The following is a 17416-nucleotide window of genomic DNA, read 5'->3' on the forward strand; positions in this document are numbered from 1 at the left end:
AGTTCACAACATGTGAAGTTGAGGTCCTCAGCTAAACACTGTGTGACTCCAATGATAGCGAAAACCTAGCTGAGAAGAGGATTCTGAAGTTGTACCAAAAGAATGCTCCAAAATACCTGAATAACAGCATATAACAGATAGCTTTATCAAAAACAAGGTTAAACTTTGACTAAGGCCTCATTCAGCAAATCCAAAATATTTTTTTTTGCATGTCAAGTATCAAATTCTCAATACTGTAGTATATGAAATTTAGTAATATATTATGTGCATGTAAATGTCCTCAATCAGTTACAACAGCTGTAGCTTTTGATGTGGTGTTTTTTTTTTTTTTTGATTTTGGTGCTTCTCTTGAAATAAACAGAGATTACAGACTGTGCCATGAAGACTTCCAAATAGCTTTTGAAACAAATTCCATTCTGATCATCCTGAATGTTACAATTTAAACCAATAAAGAATTTGGTCAAGGATTTTGGGACAGGGATGTCATCTGTCATTTCTGAGCTGATTTTGTCTTCCTGGGTGTTCTGGCTCCTCCCCTCCTCTTGGGTGTATTGAAATTTTTATCACACACTTCACACACCCAAAGTCCTGTGAAGAGAGAAATTGTACAACTATTTAACATGCCAAAGATAAAGCCTGGCAACACTGAGTGTGTACAGTCCAGCACATTACAAAAGGTGTGTTCATCCACTCACCAGTAGGTATGGAGTCCATACCCACACAAAAGGTGTGGTATCCTCTGTCACATTTGTCACAAAACATCATCTCATCTTCATGGTGAGGCTGCTGACACACTGTGCAGGTCTTACACTCCATACACTGCCAGCGGTATGTCTGGATCACACTCACCAGCTCCTCACTCATGTCCAGACAGGATGGGTGGCCTACAGTTTTGTACACAAGCATGCACAGAAACACACATGCATGCAGAGAGCAGGAGGCAGGGAGACATATACACACATGTAGTCAAATACAGGAATAGAAAAAAATGCCAGGGCGTGCACGCGCGCACGCACGCATGCACACACACACACACACACAGGAATTACAAATACAGACATAATATCAGAAAGCCACTCATTGTATGAAAACAAGAGTCTATCTTTGCAATAGTTATCAAAGAGCTAGGAAATGGTCATCAGGTCTCCATTTTTATTCAAATTGTTACTATCCTTTTTTAAAACAGTCAATTCACAACCAAATTTTTAAGGGTTACAGAAATCAACAGGCCTTATTTTTCCACAATGGCGACAGTTTGCCTTGTTAATTTAATGTATTTACTTTCAGTCTGAAACCATTACTGCTTAGCAATTCAGAAAATGTCTTCCATTACATAACATTTATTTTGTTTGTGACCATTTAAAATATGTAAGATCCTTTTTAAACAGTACAATATCAAGTTTCTTTAAAAATGATGAATCAATTTATCCATTTATTTTCAACTTTGTAGGTATTTGTTTTCCCAAACTCTGACACGAATACAATTCAACACTGAAAATACTTCACACTGTAAAGAAATTAGTATTCAGATAAAAACATCAAAAAATACTTACAAAACATAAAAAAAAAACAAATATCAGATCAATGATTCTAAGTCAATTTTTATTCAATTTTAACACAAAAAAGGATTCTGGATTAATTCTACATTTTCCCTCATTTCATTATTAAATTATCTCAGTTGCCACACTGCCACAATGATTTATATGTGGGAGAAAGTAATGCAGTTAATCTAATACACAACTAATGTAGAATTAATTCATGAATTGCACAAAATATTCCAATTTAAATATGGTACATGTCCACAAGATTTTGATAGAAAATTTTTTTTGAACTAGATTGTAAAAACATTATTCAAGTATAATGGCAGGGAAGATTCCTGTAAAATGAAGTGTGTGGACTTACCGCTGTTATCACATTGAGAGCAGTGTATGAGAGCCTCTGGTTTGCCTTTCTTGTTGGCGTCTTTACCCTTCTGGCAAATGCCACATATAGCATTGGCAATGACCTTAGGCTGCAAGGGCAGAACAATGCTATAAAACCAACCAAAAAGCATTATGTAGTAGTGAATGGTCAATGAACATAACAGTTTTCATACTTGGAGGTAAAAACAAACAAAACAAAGTACAATATCCAGATGAAGTCTGAATTTTTTCCACTTATCAATTGCATCAAAGCTGCCATCCAACCAGGATCTAGTCACTACAGCATTTAGCAATTCCCAGGCTAAAGACAATGTTTACACCTGAAACAGTGAAAAGCCCCTGAATAAAATATAGTTCAGTGGAGACATATGAAAAGCAAATAAAGTATGAGAAACTTCCTTGAGCAATTTTGGCAGCTGTTTTCTGTGAAACACTTATTACTGTGGTGAAGTTCAGGCCTGATGTCAAAATGGAGGAGGTCACACAGTAAAACAACAGTCGGACCAAGGTTCAATTGTTGTATTGCAAAATCATTCAAAACCCATCTAAAATGGAAAATGTGATGCAACAACAAGCAATAGTTCAACAATACTTATCTGAAAAGCACCACATGGTGTTCTGGGGGTCTCTTTTAGAGTTCTATCAATCAAAATGTACTTAAGAGGAGATTGGGATGACTAAACAAGCTGACCAAAAGTACAAACAGGGGGTCAATTAAGCTCTTAGTAATGAAAATCCAAGACAAGCCAAAACACAGGTGCATTAAACTAATTAAAGGACTACAAGAAAACAGCAGCAGGAAAGGGAAGTTATCAGAGGAGCTGAAATTTCACCAGTTGAGTACGTCATTGATTTTGGATCACTGGAGTATTTGATCATAACTGATTTCAAGTATTACATGAAATTTACTTGGGTAAAGGATTGGACAAACCATCCTGATACTGTAAAAAACAAATTTGGTCAGTATGCCCATAGAAGTAGAATTATTTTAAATATGTGATCCATTCATTCAGAATTATTTTAAATTTGTGATCCATTGTACAAAAAATTGTAGAAAAAATGATCAACCATGAAAATATCATAATGAACAAATGTCAAATTATAGTGATTATTTATCTAAAAGGTCACTGTATTGCTGAGCTCACACATTTTCTTGTGACAGGCTCTAAAAATGCTGCATTTGGCTCTGTGCTGATGCCTTTCAAAAAATGTATATAAAAGTGTAATTAAAATAGTTATCATGCAAATCAAATATTGAGATATATGCCAAACATGGAAGGGCAGTGAATATCCTAAGAGGCCTGTTTTTACTCCATTAGCAATACCTAGGGGACGTTTATTCACTGTGACAACCCCTGAAGGGATCAGCCAAAAAGAAAAGAATAGCCAGGCCTAGAGTGATTTGCACAACAGCTCTACACAGCAGACATAATGGCTTGTAGGAAATGCACAGTAATTCTCTTCAGATAAAATGTCCATTTGAAGTAAAGCAAAAAGTAAAAGAAAAAACAAAAAACTAAACTAAAAATCTGGCAAGCAACAAAAATCACTGACCAGTGTGAAAAGATTGGTATAAACCAGTTCTGTACAACAGGCCTCTAACACTGTAATGAAGCCATTATTAATGTTTTTCATTGCATGCAATCACACTTCTGCTACACTAGTAAGTCAATACATCGCTTTGGAAAATTATCTTTTTAAGCATTAACTATATGAAAGAAGGGGCTGGTGCAACAATGACGTCAATCTGTGGATTTTCCCCTCCGTTTTATGATAGCCTTGAGTTTAGCTATGGGTCCACCAGCATTTTGTTTTGAATTCAGGCAAAATTGGATTGGAGAGGGAAGGTAGTACAGCAGTTTTCTCTCTCACTCTTCATTTTTATTATTGGGTTAGGGTTTGTATGGTAAACAGGACACAAAAACAGTAATTTTGTACTAGAGAGTACTCAGACAGATGATTGTGAACGTTCCATTAAGGGAATATTTACTGACATAATACAAAGAAAAGACAGAGATGGCTTTGTTTAAGACAGGCAGTAGTTTTGTTCACTTCTTTTAAACATTCTAAGCTGGTATTAGAAAATCTATAGAGATTCACTTCAAAGCCAGAGAACTGAATCGTTTGGATTTATGGATAAAATGCTAATTTATATATTGACAGCGTCTTTGTGATATTGGTATTTATGTCAAAATACTGACTGATTCTTCTGAAAAGAGTATAAGTTAACTTATCAGTATTATTAACATTACTGTTACTGATACAGCTTCTAACCTGTCCCTCACAGAGACCTGTCCGGGCATATAGACCAACTCCGCCTTGCAATTCACAATCATAAACATGGTATTTGTGTTTAAAATGTCAGACACGTGACACTCTCAACACAGGAATCGGATGACTAATAAACATCCTCATTTAGTCTGAGCAAAATATCAAGTGAGACTTAATTATGAAAAAGAAAATATAATAGAAATATTCTGGGTGGGCATTTAATGCAGCACTTCAAAAATACATTAACATTGAGGGTCTTTATCCCCTGCATGTTGCATCTAATTTTAGATATGCAACATCCATCACACTCACAAATGTTTTTAGATGGAAGCAATACTTCAATATTTTGTTTTATTCATGAGCCGCATTGTGAAAATATCACAGAACTCAAGCACTTCACCAATCATATATCAACATAAACCATTGTATATAGACTGTAGTTGGCAGCAATACTAGAATTAAATAACATTATCAATTAGCAGTCTGCATCACTGACTGCATCATACAAACTCTGGAGGCATGGGAACCATCAAAAACGGTTATAACTAGTTACCTATTAAAATCATTTTATAGATGGATAAGAAGATATATATGTGTATATGTATCAAACAACTACTGGGAAGAAGGATGTGGATTCTAAGTCAACTTCACTTTGGCACATTGACTAGGGCTGCAGAAATAATGTAACATTTTAACTCTGGAAACTATAGAGTTCTCTAAATATAATATCTTAAGTTATATCATTTATAGGTCCCCTCCCCTGCTCATTACAGACTGATAAAAGTATGTTGAAAATTCTAGCTAAAGGTCAGGCTAACTCAGCTCATGCAGGGGAGGCTAAAACCGCGTGCAAAGTGATCAGACGTGTAAGGACCTTTCAGCTGGTTTGTCACAGTTGAACACACAAACTGGAAACTAGTCAACACGCTAGAGCCCGACCGATAGATAAGAGCTAATGTCAGCCTTTCACAAAAGCAGTGTGTATATGAGCCAATATTCAAAATTGACAGAGCAATATTTTGTGCAAAATATCTCCCATCAGGGAAAAAAAGGACACTGACATTTATTAGATACTGATATTTTGCTGAATGCAAACTGTATGACTAAATATGGCATATTAAAGACAGCTTAAGTTGATACCATGGTTTTAACAAATCCAATATCATACAAACATTGAATTTGTAATCTACAATGTGATTTGTGATGTCTCTTGATGATTTTGTTGGTTTAAAATCCAATGTATAAGTACTTTTTCATAGTTAACTCAAAACTTCTACTCATGGTAACTATACAATGTTAATTTGACATCAAGAGCAGCTGGTTGCCAAGAGGGAATTTGTCAGTATTGTGTATTGCAATAAGTTGTATTTTGACCACATTTAAGTGCAGCTCAATTGTCAATAAATGATTATATAAATGATCAAATAAATCATACTACATGTTGAGTATGTGTGTTTTTCGATTCGTGAAAGAGATTTGCTCAAATTAATAAACTCTTTGAATATAAATGGATTTTTTAAAAAAAAATGAAAAAATAAATTAATTTAATGACACCGGATTTTCTCTTCTTCACACTATTCGTCTCAGTTCCAAAAATCAAGTATCGGTCGGGCTCCACACACACACACACACACATACACACACACACACACACACACACACACTCAGACACGCACACACTTGAAAGAGACCATGCCCACACCAATAAGCTGAGCTGAACTCAACTGGACTCTCCCACTGACCATACTACACAGCAATATTTCTTAAAGTGACAATGAAACAAACTAATGTCAAAATCAATAACAGAAGGCTGATAAGTGTTTAAGTTCCCAGCACCTCCGACGTGATTGAAACATGAAGATGCAACATATATTTAAAATGACCGGTAAGGGGGTTGATGTGTGCAACAATAGTGTGCAAACATCCTCCTGTTCAGCTCAGCAACAGTGAGAACAAGGTTTCGATTCTTCAAGCTGATATTGTAGGGGATGAGCAAAACCGTAGCACACGGCTCTCAGATGATCATGGATTACTGAACAAAAGGACATAACATGTTGTTTTTTTAAACAATGCACACTATATCATTACAAACTTAACATTTTAGTTAAGTGCATTATACACTTCAGGTATAAATGTTAAAATTTTCACTTTAACAGCAACTATTCTTTAAAAGTAACTACAAAAATGTATGTGGTTTATATTTTCCATTTCATTAACAAAAAGGACGATTCTTTTCAAAATGAAAAAAAGGAAAACGTAGCAGCCAAAACATCCATTAACTTGTCATGGAAGTTTGTTTCTCTTTTTTGACAAGTGAGGATACACAAGAGGTATTTTGAGACATTCAAAAGGAAACAAAATTAAGTTCAAATCTTTCTTTTCTGGAAAAAAAAAATGTCAAGGAGCAGAGAAAAAGAAACACGTAGACTGTTCCTTTCAAATGTTCTTATTGCTCAGTCTGACTTGAAGGGGGAAAAATTCACACGTCAGTCCTAAAATCAAATAAAAAAAAAAGCGAAGAAAGGAGCCCCAGTGAGTTACTGTGTTGTATGTGTGTTTTTGAGGACCAAGTTGTTGCAGCTGATATGGTGACAAACTGAAGAAGCCGGAGAACAAAGTGAAGAAAGCTAAGGAGGGGTGGCGGGATGGATGGAGTAAGGAAGTGGTAGTAGTAGAAAAAGGAGGAGGGGCTAGAAAAGTGCTGCTGCTGCTGTTGAAGAAGAGTTCAGGTGGTATTGTCCTCTACCTTGTACCCCGGGCCAGCTTTGTTGGCAGCAGAGTGGCGGTGGCTGCTGTCTTTGCCTGGTGTGGATGTCTTGTCTTTGGCCTTGGACTTTTGGCTGTTAGCACCTCCTCCCTCCTGACTATCAACCTCTGATGTGTTGCCTGAAGAACTATCCTGCAGAGCAGACGAGGTGTTGATTGAGAATTGTATGAGTAAAACACTTTTGGATATTAAAGAACATTCTGATGCTGAATGTCACAGATAACTTGTTTCTGCTTACATGTGGACAATGACTTACAGCTGATTTAGACAATTGTTTAACAATTTTTTTTTAATCTTTTTTTTATAAATCTGCTCCTTTCCTAAATATTTCTGGAAACTTCGTCCTGCTTTTTGGGGGATTTTTCATGCAAATGTTTGCTCTTTTTCAAGGTAACTCATTTCTAGTTTACATCACAACTGTTTTATTACAAATAAAAAATCAGAGGCCCTAAGCGGCCTAAAGTCTTACAGATGAATTTTTGTTCTTTTTATCATCCTTGCCGTCCTCTGCGTCATCAGAGTCTGGTTCTGAGTCAAGTGCAGGGAGCTCAGGATCCAGTGGAGGTTCAAACAGAGCTGTGTTCAACGGTAGGTATCGTAGCTCATTTGGAGAGTACCTGCCATGGACAACACAAGCTCAAGAAAAATGCTATCAGTATAGCTATTCACCATTAGAAACACGGAATTTGACCGTGTCCTAAATATACCTTTTGTAATAGTCTTGGAACTGTCCTGGAATGAGAGCCACAGGATAGGGTCCTGTCTTGGTCAGCTCTGGAGCAAGCACTTTGAACCGACCTTGGGGAACCTGAATGATCTGGAACAACACAAGACAACTCATGACTCCTCATGAAGAAACAAGAAAGGTTGGAAAGATGGAGGGAAAGCTAAGTAGCTGGGTGTGAAGAAGTAAAAAATTGGTGTTTTCACACACATGATCTTTGGGCAACTGCTGAAGGGCTGGGTGATACAGTAACACATTCATAAATGTGAAAAAAATGTGATAAGATTCTATATACATATAAAAAATATCTGGTGAGTTATGTCAGATGCGCACCACCCCGGGTGTCGATTTTTCCACATGTACATGTGGAAAATGTGACAATAATGCGACTATTGAACTTCTTCATTGCATGACAAACACAATATATAGTTTTAGTCTATTTGTGTCGAACAGGATTGACATTGCAATGCATAATTGCAATAGTTAGGGAGACATGGAGTCTTTTGTTGATACAGACAGTAAAACTGTTTTAAAAATGTTTGGTAACAAAACTTTATACAACTTTACAATTACATATTTCCCAAGCCCTACTTCACAATTTTTTTTCAGTGGACTCCAAAAACATATGCAATTGCAACTGATTTTTTTTTGGAACTCAAACAGTTCCCATACTCATCTGCAGTCTTGACTTAACTTACATGAGTCTGAAGGTCAAAATAAGCTCTCCTCTCTTCCATTCGCTCCCTGTTAAAGTTACTGTTGAACTCTGCAGCCTTTTTTGCTGCCTTTTTAATATACTCAGGGACCTTGCTGGCCTCCACCTTCTGAGGGTTCTGCTGCTGCATTTGCTTGGAAATTGAAAAAGAACAACCATCAGATGTTTCTAAATAGAGATATGCAAAGTCTTTTATGAAATGCATTTGTGTAAAATGACTGGTGACAGTGGTCACCAGTCTAGCATATTTTTTTTTGCATACTTACAGAGTATTCTTTAGCAATTCTCTGTCGCTCTCGCTCCTGCAGGATAATGGAGTACTCGGAGTGTTTGGAGGGATACTCCTTTATCATCAGGTCTATCACTTCATCACTTCGCAGGGCTGTTAACCCTTGAAGGAAAGGAAAACATTCACATTTGGGAATGACAATTTTTGTATGATATCCTTTGGATAAATGCAAGATAGCTGTTAATATTAGCGTTGGGGATAGCCATTACCTAGAGTGCATTGTGTTTCAGTGATGACATTCTGTTCACGCAAGTACAATTTCTCTTTGTGCGATAGGTCTCTCCTCTCCATATCTGGTTAAAAAAAAATACAAGAGTTCATCTTCACAGCAATTTGTAGGAAACATAAAGCTGATAATTTCAGGAATAATTTCTCAGTTTAATGTGTTAAAAAAAACGCATTCTTCAATTCCATACCAGGGTATTTCCTTTTGAAGGATGTCACTCCGAGATACTCGCTGACCTGCTCCTGAAGCATGTAATACTCTCCTGTATCATCTGCTGGCCACTTGTACTCTGTGAGGTTCTCCGCTGGGAAATATGTTGGACTGTCAGGAGGAGGGTTTGGTGGTTAAAGGACAGGAAAAGTTGAGATGTTTAATAACAGTAAAAATATTCTTGCAGCTGTATTGCAGCTGCTTGCTTTGAAGCTTGGTAAAAGGCAATATCATCACTTTGTCAACTACGTTGACAACGTTGAGATGATTAAGAAGAAAAATAAAAAAAATAAAAAAATCGAGCAAACACTAAAATCCAACCCACCCGAGCTCTTGACTGAAAGTATCACAGCTTCGTGAACTATCCCCCGACCCCATTCGTCGCCGCTTTAGGGGCTGGCTGCCATCATTGGACACCTCCTCTATTATGTCCTCCTGCAGAAGTTTGAGAAAAAAATAAAAATACATAAAAAAACAACATCTAAATGACAAACATTTTTACTCAAGAATGGTTATTAGATCTGTGTTAGAAATATACCTACAACCATATTTACAGTTGCACTAAAAATGCAAAAAAAAAAAAAAAAAACAGAAATGAAGGGGGATCTGGACAATAAAACAGCAAAAAATGAGAAACTGGACATATTTTAAGAACGCTTAAAAGGTAAATTACAGTAAGGCTATGCAACTTATAATTGCAAAGATTTACCAGTGTATCTCTAGTAAAAGGGGCAGCAGCAATAAATGTCCCATCAATTCAGCTTATTGACATACACTTACTCATTAAGCAGTAAAGGATTCTGACTGTAATTTTATCTTTCAAATCATCAAGGCTAGGAAACATCTGTTTAAGTAGGAAACAACCTTTCCTTCTCCATCAAATCCTACCACAATTTCGAGATACAGCAGTGCTTACTTTCTAAGCTATGATACTAATCCACAAGGCAACACAACATAAGGATGTTTTAAACAGGCTTCTTCATTATCAGGGCAATCTCTCAAAGCCAAGAAAGCAGCTGATATTTTGCAAGTTTAACAAAAGTTATTCAAATTCCGCGCAAACGACCTGGCAGCCTGTAAAAAAGTGGTTCTTGGGTGGTTTGGCACATCGACCACAGGTTGACCATGTTTGGACCTCTGTTAAAAAGACAGTGGATTGTCTCGTAATTTGAAACTGAATCAATTCAAATGATGAACAATCATTAACCATAACGAAATCAAATATCGGTGTTTATGAACAACAGTAACTAACACGTGTCAATGGTTGTCATGGGTTTTTTTCGTCTTGCTCTTACATTAATCTATTTGTAGGATGTGATGGGTAAATAATTTTAAAGAAAATCCTACAAAAGACACAAGTTCGGCTCTGACCCTCTCATTTATTTATCTATTATATTTTTTTACAAATATTAAAATAGAAACACCTCGTATTGATACAAGTTACCTGGCTAATAAATACAACCCGCTCTTAACCTTGTAATGCACCAGAAAACAAAGGGGATGCCGCAAATTGAAACCGTTCGCGGTCCGGAGCGACCACCGGACGGCTAACCAGCCATAAGCTGAAGGCACAACAATCTAGAGCCCAGCGAACAGCATCGAAATGTGCCTTGGGCTCCGAACGTCACCTTTAGAGACTGTGCTCCGGGAGTAGCGGGGTTGCTGTCGCACGGCGGCCTCACGGGCAGCACGGCAGCCATGTTAGCCTGGATGAAGCTATGCTAAGCTACCTCGCTAGCCGATTTTTAAATTTCCTGTCTTCAGACTGTCAGGTCTGTTCCTTCTTCTTTGCTGGATTAGAGTAGATGTTAAAGGCGCACAGAGTCACCACCTGGTGGGGAACTGCATCCACCGTTTGACTTTGGTTTTTAGCGACTAAAATGACTTAAACCCTTGATGTAAAATCTGTTTTAGGCGTATATTTTGCTAGAAATCGTCGAATATATGATCCGCCTTTCCATTCCAGAGAACATAACCGGCTGTATTTGTTAGCATCGTCAGTGAGTTATGGTACCACTTTAGAAATACATTCTAACTGTAAATTGTCTTGAACGGAGGTGTAGATCCCAATTTATATTACCGACGACTAAATAATACGTACAGGTGACGGAGTTCTACTGTACTACGCAATTTAGACGACGCTAATCGCCCCGAAATGTCTTTAAACAGCACCACTTGGTGACAAGCTAAAGACGTTGCAACGATTGAGCAGCTACAGAAACCTTTATTTTGAAATAACAAAACCAGAACGGGAAGTTGGAGCGAAATCAGCTGGAATCCACGGAAATCATCAACAGGACTGTTTTCCTTCACTGGGCTAGCTATCCATCTTTCAGGATCTTACTTTCCCACATTCAGTTGTTGTTTATTTTGCCGTTAAAACGCCACAGTGGCGATGTCGGAGTCTTACGGTAAGGAGTTTCTTCAGGCGTCCGGCTACTGTCAGCATATTCATACAATCACAGATGGCAAGAGGCAGGTGTGTCAAAGGTTTTTTTTTCCTGTCAGCGTAAATATTTAGCTGGCAGGCTAACTCAGCCGATGTTGAAGGATATTGGCCTTTAAATGTCATGTCAGCGCAAGGAATATTACAGGGAGGATAAATTCAAGTGAACGGTGGTCGTTGGAAAGCAGCCGTCGAGATTTCCGTGCGGGGAAATCCCCTCTCAGGCTAGCCTAACGGACGGAAGGGACAGGGGCGAGGATGAGGAGGATGGTGATTCTTGTCCCGCGAATAGCAGCAAGTTGGGATACAAAAATAAGATTACGATTTCGCTGTTGCCCCAGCTTTCTAGTTAGCACGTCGATTGTGCTAGTTTGCCGTGAGTGGTAACGGTTACGCCAGTGCCCTCAGCAATACTCTTCTGTTTTCACCCGTAACTTGATGTCATTATTCTTGGGTACTGTATTGTTTTTCTTTCACATGTGCCCCCCAATATCCTCTTACTGTTACTAGTCTTACTGTTTCTTGTCAACCAGAAGATGACTGGCTCGGTAGAAACAGCGCTGTCTGTCTTGGGTCCGTTATGCGCTTTGATCGAAGCTTGAATGGATTTAGGGGGCGATAGAACTATTTCAAGGCGTGTAACAAATGATATATTTTCTGCTATGATAGGGCGTTTAACATATATGAATGTGCCCGACTAATTCCCCTTGATTGAGCTTATAACACTTGTTATCTGGATCATAACTGAAATGACATAGTACTGTTGACTTAAAAATTTATTTGACAGTGATGTTTGCCAGACGGTCTATAAAAGGTTTTTATCTTGCAATATGACTGCAATATCATGTACATTATTGGACTTCATTTATTTTGAGCTGATCATATGACCAAATAGTGAATAATACTGTGTATTGGTCTAACGTTTATCATCATTTAGACTTTTGTATTGTAATTAGACAATCCCCAAATGTCCAAGTTCATTTTTAATGTATTACTCACGACTAGATTCAGGCAGCAGATGTTTTTGTTTGATTCCTCAATTGAGTTTTCAATTTTGAATGAATGAATACCTTGCTGATGCTGAAGATGTAAGTTGTCAGACTCACCTAGGGCTGACAGACTAACAGGATACTTAGTTGATACAAACAAATGCAAAAAAAACAAAAAAACAAACAAAGCAAATAACATCTATGTCTGTGTCTCAGCCTCCACTTTCTCTGGATAAAGTGGTTAGAGTGGACCAAAAATAAAGGGATGGCAGACCAGAAATTAAATCGTGTCTATTTTTACATGTAAAGAATATTTGTGTCAACAAATGTGTTGTGCTTCCTCAGATTTCCTGTTTAAATTCCTGGTTATCGGGAACGCTGGAACAGGAAAATCCTGTCTGCTGCACCAGTTCATAGAGAAGAGATGTAAGTCATGGGATAATCAGCAATGGTATCTCAAATGGTTGCTTCAAATTCTTTAGCAGCGTCAGTGTTTGATTTTTTTTTTTTTATCCCCCAAGTGTTGGAAAAAACAAAGCACTTGACTATTTTTACCTATGTACCTGCTTTTCATATTACCAGCAGTTTAAGAAGAAAATAAATAACACTTCCCAATTTGGGAAAGTTCCTTCAAGTTATGATACATCCAGCAAAGTTATGAACTGAGATGTGTTCAAAGATTCAGGGCAGTAACAAGTATGTATCATGGCTTATAACTTACACATAAGGCTAAATAGTGATTTCATTTTTATATTTTTTTCACAACACTGCATTTCTATGATGAAAACATATGGTGCAGGCCATGCACCATAAAATGCATTGCATTTAACTAAAGTTACAAAACTGTATATGAATTCTTGTTTTCCAGTTAAGGATGAGTCAAACCACACAATTGGAGTGGAATTTGGCTCTAAAATTATCAGTGTTGTCAACAAAATGGTCAAACTGCAGATTTGGGACACTGCAGGACAAGAAAGGTTCAGGTAGGAACACATCTCAACATTAAAAGCCTGGCTGATACCTTTCACCCTTTGTATATGTTTCTCATAGAAGTTGACATTATTAAGTCATATTACAGTATCAATGTTTGTTTTCACTTTGTTTTATCTTTGTCTCAGGTCTGTGACCAGAAGTTACTACAGAGGTGCAGCAGGTGCCCTGCTGGTCTATGATATCACCAGGTAAATAATCTTATATTTATTATAAATCAATTTACCCCATCTGTATTCCAGAAACACCATTGTCTTGAATCAGTTGGGTTTGAATTGGGATTGTTTGTATATCCAACATTCATAGATTCTTCATTCTCATGAACATACAGCCTCACGGCATTTCCATAACGTTTACTCCATAATGAGATTGAATATAAAATGCAGGTGAACAGTTATTTAAGTCCATCCATCCATCAATCGTCTGCCGCTTATCCTGCACTCAGGGTCGCTGGGGAACTTTTACAATTTGTAGATTGTTTGTTTTTTGTTGTTGTTGCTATCTTGAGCTCACATTACGCTTGCTCTATCTGAAGTTTATGTTGATTTTACTAATCATTCTGTGTTTGTCTTTACTTCTTTTTGCATCAGTCGTGAGACTTACAATGCTCTGACCACTTGGCTGAGTGATGCAAGGATGCTGGCCAGTCAGAACATTGTCATCATTTTGTGTGGAAACAAGAAGGATCTAGATGCTGATAGAGAAGTGACATTCTTGGAAGCTTCACGCTTTGCTCAAGAGAATGGTAAGATTGAATCTATTCAGTAGAAGGGAATTGTTTTTGACAAGTCTTTACCCATTTTTTGAGGAAATGATTGTATTGCTAACATGCTGATTGTTCATAGCATGATATTTGTATGCGGTATATAATGGGATTGAGAGGATGACAATTGTTTGTTTCAGAGCTGATGTTCCTGGAAACCAGCGCTCTAACAGGAGAAAATGTTGAAGAAGCTTTTGTTCAATGTGCTAGGAAAATCCTCAACAAGATAGAATCAGGTGAAGTCTGACCGTAGTTAAAAGCACAATCCTCGATTCTGAATCTATTGCTATCCCAACAGGCTTACAGTAGGCTGGACTCCTGAACCTGCACTGTTGCAGCTCTTCATAGCCATGAAATCAGGAACTATCTTAAATTTTAGGCACCTAACCACATTATATGCATCCAGCTCAAAAATGTATATGCATTTTAACAGGCTGTGACACTATGAGACTTGTTACATGTTTCTACTTACCCTCAATTCACAATTTCATTTAAGACTACATTTCTATCAACACTGATAATTTTAAGGCAGATTTCGTAGACGGCTAGCACTGTATCAGCTTTCCATCGAAAAATCATTTGGAGTGGGTGCATCTTAACATCTGGTCTCTCTCTCTCCACTCTGTCTTGTATAGGGGAGCTGGATCCTGAGAGGATGGGATCGGGTATCCAGTATGGAGATGCTGCACTACGACAGCTTCGTTCTCCTCGCCGTGCTCAGCCACAGGGTTCCCAAGAATGTGGTTGCTAGTAGGCGTAACATACAGAATCAAGGTAAAACAACTGTTTCCATTATGTTTGCTATTATACTGTAAATGTACGGTGTGTATGATACAATAAATGCACTGTAATTTTTTTATATATTTTGGATTTTAACATTGCTGGCATTTAGGTGGTGCTGAACTTCAGCTATTCAATCATTGTTAGCAGACTTAACCGTTTCTCATCCTAGACACTCATGATGTGATTGACAAACCCTGCTGCCTAAATAATTGCAGATGTAGATTTTTGCTACTTTCACTCCCTGGTTCAGGAAGTATTTTCCTGACTGTGATAGACCTTTAGGTTGTCAGGAGGACTTTCAAGATAAGCGTTCACTAAATCTCTTTAGATTTTAATTAGATCTTTAAATGTCTTATTAACTGTCAGTAGAATATATTTATGTTTGGTTTTATTACTAGTGTGTGTGTGTGTGTGTGTGTGTGTGTGTTGAGACAGGTTTGCGAACACTAGAAGAAAGATGTAAAGCTTCGTGGGACCCCAGAACATGTTGGGTTCAGACTGCTATGCTGGTGACTCCTCCCTGACCTTTGTATCTTCGACCTTTGCACGCAACATTTAGAGCCTTCGTTGTCATGGCTGCACCTCCGTGGAGCCAAACCGTATTTCAGGCCCCAACCGCTCAAAACTCCCCAAAAATTTTTAAGGTAACCAACCACTTTCTAAAGAAACCTTCTCTGTTGGACCAAACCCCTCTTTCAAGGTCAAATCAGGATGAAAGTGACCAACATTGACAAAATGACTGTCTGCTATTTATAACCCAACTATAACAACTAACTACCCACCTACTACAACCTCTAGATTCCTATTAGCCCTCTATGTGACTGCCTGCTCACCTGTGGTAATAAACTAACAGTCCTGTGACATTCATACGTTTAGCACAACCGCCATGCCTTCCTCAACTGCAGTGAAGCAAATCCTGGCAAGTACACCTGTCAGAAGTTCCATCATTTCAAGCCGCTCAACACTGTTGCAGACTCCAAATGCATTCACTTGACAAACATATTTTCTGCTGTTTTTCTGAATAAATGAGATATTAACTCACAATTATGAGACATTTTCCAGGGGCAAAAATGCACTTCTGAATTAATGATACAATTGTTGGAATTGTTACATAATTTTTTTGTGAAAGCAGCTCAAAGCAAACCTTAATTTGAATCTCACCCAGTTTTGAAAAGATGGTTGATGATTTCAGTAGTTTAAATCTGTAACCATCCTCTCACCTTTGTCATAGATGGAATTCAATGTAAACAAAGTATAAAAAAAAAAAATCCCACTATTTTTCACTCATTATTGTGAGAAAATTGTCTTTATCATTCAGAAACAGTGAAAATATTCAAATCAAGAATAACAATATACTGTGCGCACTTCTAGCTCCTTACCCCTGCAGCTTCTTACACTGTACAATGTTTTGTATATACAGATTAATGCATGTTTTCTCAAAATAGAATATGTCAATCGAGAGATATGTATATTAAAGTATTATATTCGGCATCAGTTACATTATCCATTGTATTATCTCATTACACTACAATACATTGTCAAGTTGGAAACGGTATAGATAGGCAGTACTGTTTGCAGCTGCTTGTATATTTCTAAATGGGAACTTGTTGATGAGGACTACATCTTTGCTAACTTATTTATGAGCGATGAGGTTTATCATTCTTTAACCTTACAGACTTAAAAGGCAGAAAGTTCCTAGGTGAAGTACTGAGCAAACATCTGAAGAGTAAATGTCATGTCTGCTTGTAATTTACACTTACTTATTCAGAATAATGACATATCTGACAGTGTATCACATTAGTCCCACGGACTTCAATTACTACTAAATATTGCTTATTTACACATGTACCTGATGGACTGCCACGGTAGAACTCACTGGATACATCTGAAATATCAGCGATGTGAAGGTGTCTGATGTGTTTGGATTTATTTGGTCTCCGAGGATTTTTTTGAACATGCTCTCTAATGTTTTCAGATTCTCTACCAGTTAGTATATTGAAGCATGAGGACATGTAAATCTACTGCTTTTTGATCATTTTGGATTGTCCCCTTTTTAAATTAACTTTTAAAGGTTTACCTACCACTGCAAGAATACATCATGAGGACCCTTGTGTGTTTTGTCTGACTGTGGCTGCCCTGCAACATGTCCCTAGTTTTTATTTATGTATGTCAGTTTTCACTTGTCATTATGAATATCATGGAATTTTTAATTTATTGTGTATGATAAAAGTTTAATGTTTTTAAAATAAAAACAAATGCAAATCTACCAGTTACCTCAATGTTGTTTTTGTTGCTTGAGCATGTGAAGATGTGTGATGATC

The 17416-nt window shown here is 37.4% G+C and overlaps 2 protein-coding genes across 3 annotated transcripts; one reads left to right on the forward strand and one right to left on the reverse strand.

The window, feature by feature from the left end:
• Positions 1-121: 121 nt before the first annotated feature.
• Positions 122-10890, reverse strand: phf10 (PHD finger protein 10). Its single transcript, XM_086174957.1, has 12 exons — positions 10753-10890; positions 9450-9559; positions 9105-9235; positions 8898-8981; positions 8666-8790; positions 8383-8532; positions 7668-7777; positions 7430-7577; positions 6940-7092; positions 1903-2011; positions 696-884; positions 122-588 (listed from the first exon to the last, which is right to left on the reverse strand). The coding sequence occupies exons 1-12, from the start codon at positions 10822-10824 to the stop codon at positions 491-493; spliced, it is 1479 nt and encodes a 492-aa protein (XP_086031083.1). The 5' UTR covers positions 10825-10890; the 3' UTR covers positions 122-490.
• A 480-nt stretch (positions 10891-11370) lies between these two features.
• On the forward strand, positions 11371-17361 carry rab4a (RAB4a, member RAS oncogene family). 2 transcript variants are annotated; one of them, XM_086174963.1, is made up of 8 exons: positions 11377-11535; positions 12905-12985; positions 13428-13542; positions 13678-13740; positions 14140-14294; positions 14453-14548; positions 14948-15086; positions 15531-17361. In XM_086174963.1, the coding sequence occupies exons 1-7, from the start codon at positions 11520-11522 to the stop codon at positions 15061-15063; spliced, it is 642 nt and encodes a 213-aa protein (XP_086031089.1). In that variant the 5' UTR covers positions 11377-11519; the 3' UTR covers positions 15064-15086; positions 15531-17361. The 2 variants fall into 2 exon arrangements, with proteins under 2 accessions (XP_086031090.1, XP_086031089.1); XM_086174964.1 differs by lacking the exon at positions 14453-14548 and having other exon boundaries at positions 11371-11535.
• Positions 17362-17416: the final 55 nt, after the last annotated feature.

The sequence above is a fragment of the Fistularia commersonii genome, chromosome 27 (assembly GCF_037954325.1).
Source record: "Fistularia commersonii isolate RoL2024-O1a breed Wild chromosome 27, RoL_Fcom_v1.0, whole genome shotgun sequence".
NCBI classification, from domain to species: Eukaryota; Metazoa; Chordata; class Actinopteri; order Syngnathiformes; family Fistulariidae; genus Fistularia; species Fistularia commersonii.

What these genes read in the sequence shown, in the direction of transcription:
- phf10 (XM_086174957.1), bottom strand. Translation starts at nt 10,824, where the DNA reads ATGGCTGCCGTGCTGCCCGTGAGGCCGCCGTGCGACAGCAACCCCGCT. An exon ending in ATTTTGACCTTCAGACTCAT is followed by an intron (nt 7,778 to 8,382) that starts GTAAGTTAAGTC and finishes GTGTTGTTCCAG; the next exon opens with ATCATTCAGGTTCCCCAAGG. An exon ending in TATGGACTCCATACCTACTG is followed by an intron (nt 589 to 695) that starts GTGAGTGGATGA and finishes CTCTCTTCACAG; the next exon opens with GACTTTGGGTGTGTGAAGTG.
- rab4a (XM_086174963.1), top strand. An exon ending in CCAGTTCATAGAGAAGAGAT is followed by an intron (nt 12,986 to 13,427) that starts GTAAGTCATGGG and finishes CTTGTTTTCCAG; the next exon opens with TTAAGGATGAGTCAAACCAC. An exon ending in GCAGGACAAGAAAGGTTCAG is followed by an intron (nt 13,543 to 13,677) that starts GTAGGAACACAT and finishes TCTTTGTCTCAG; the next exon opens with GTCTGTGACCAGAAGTTACT.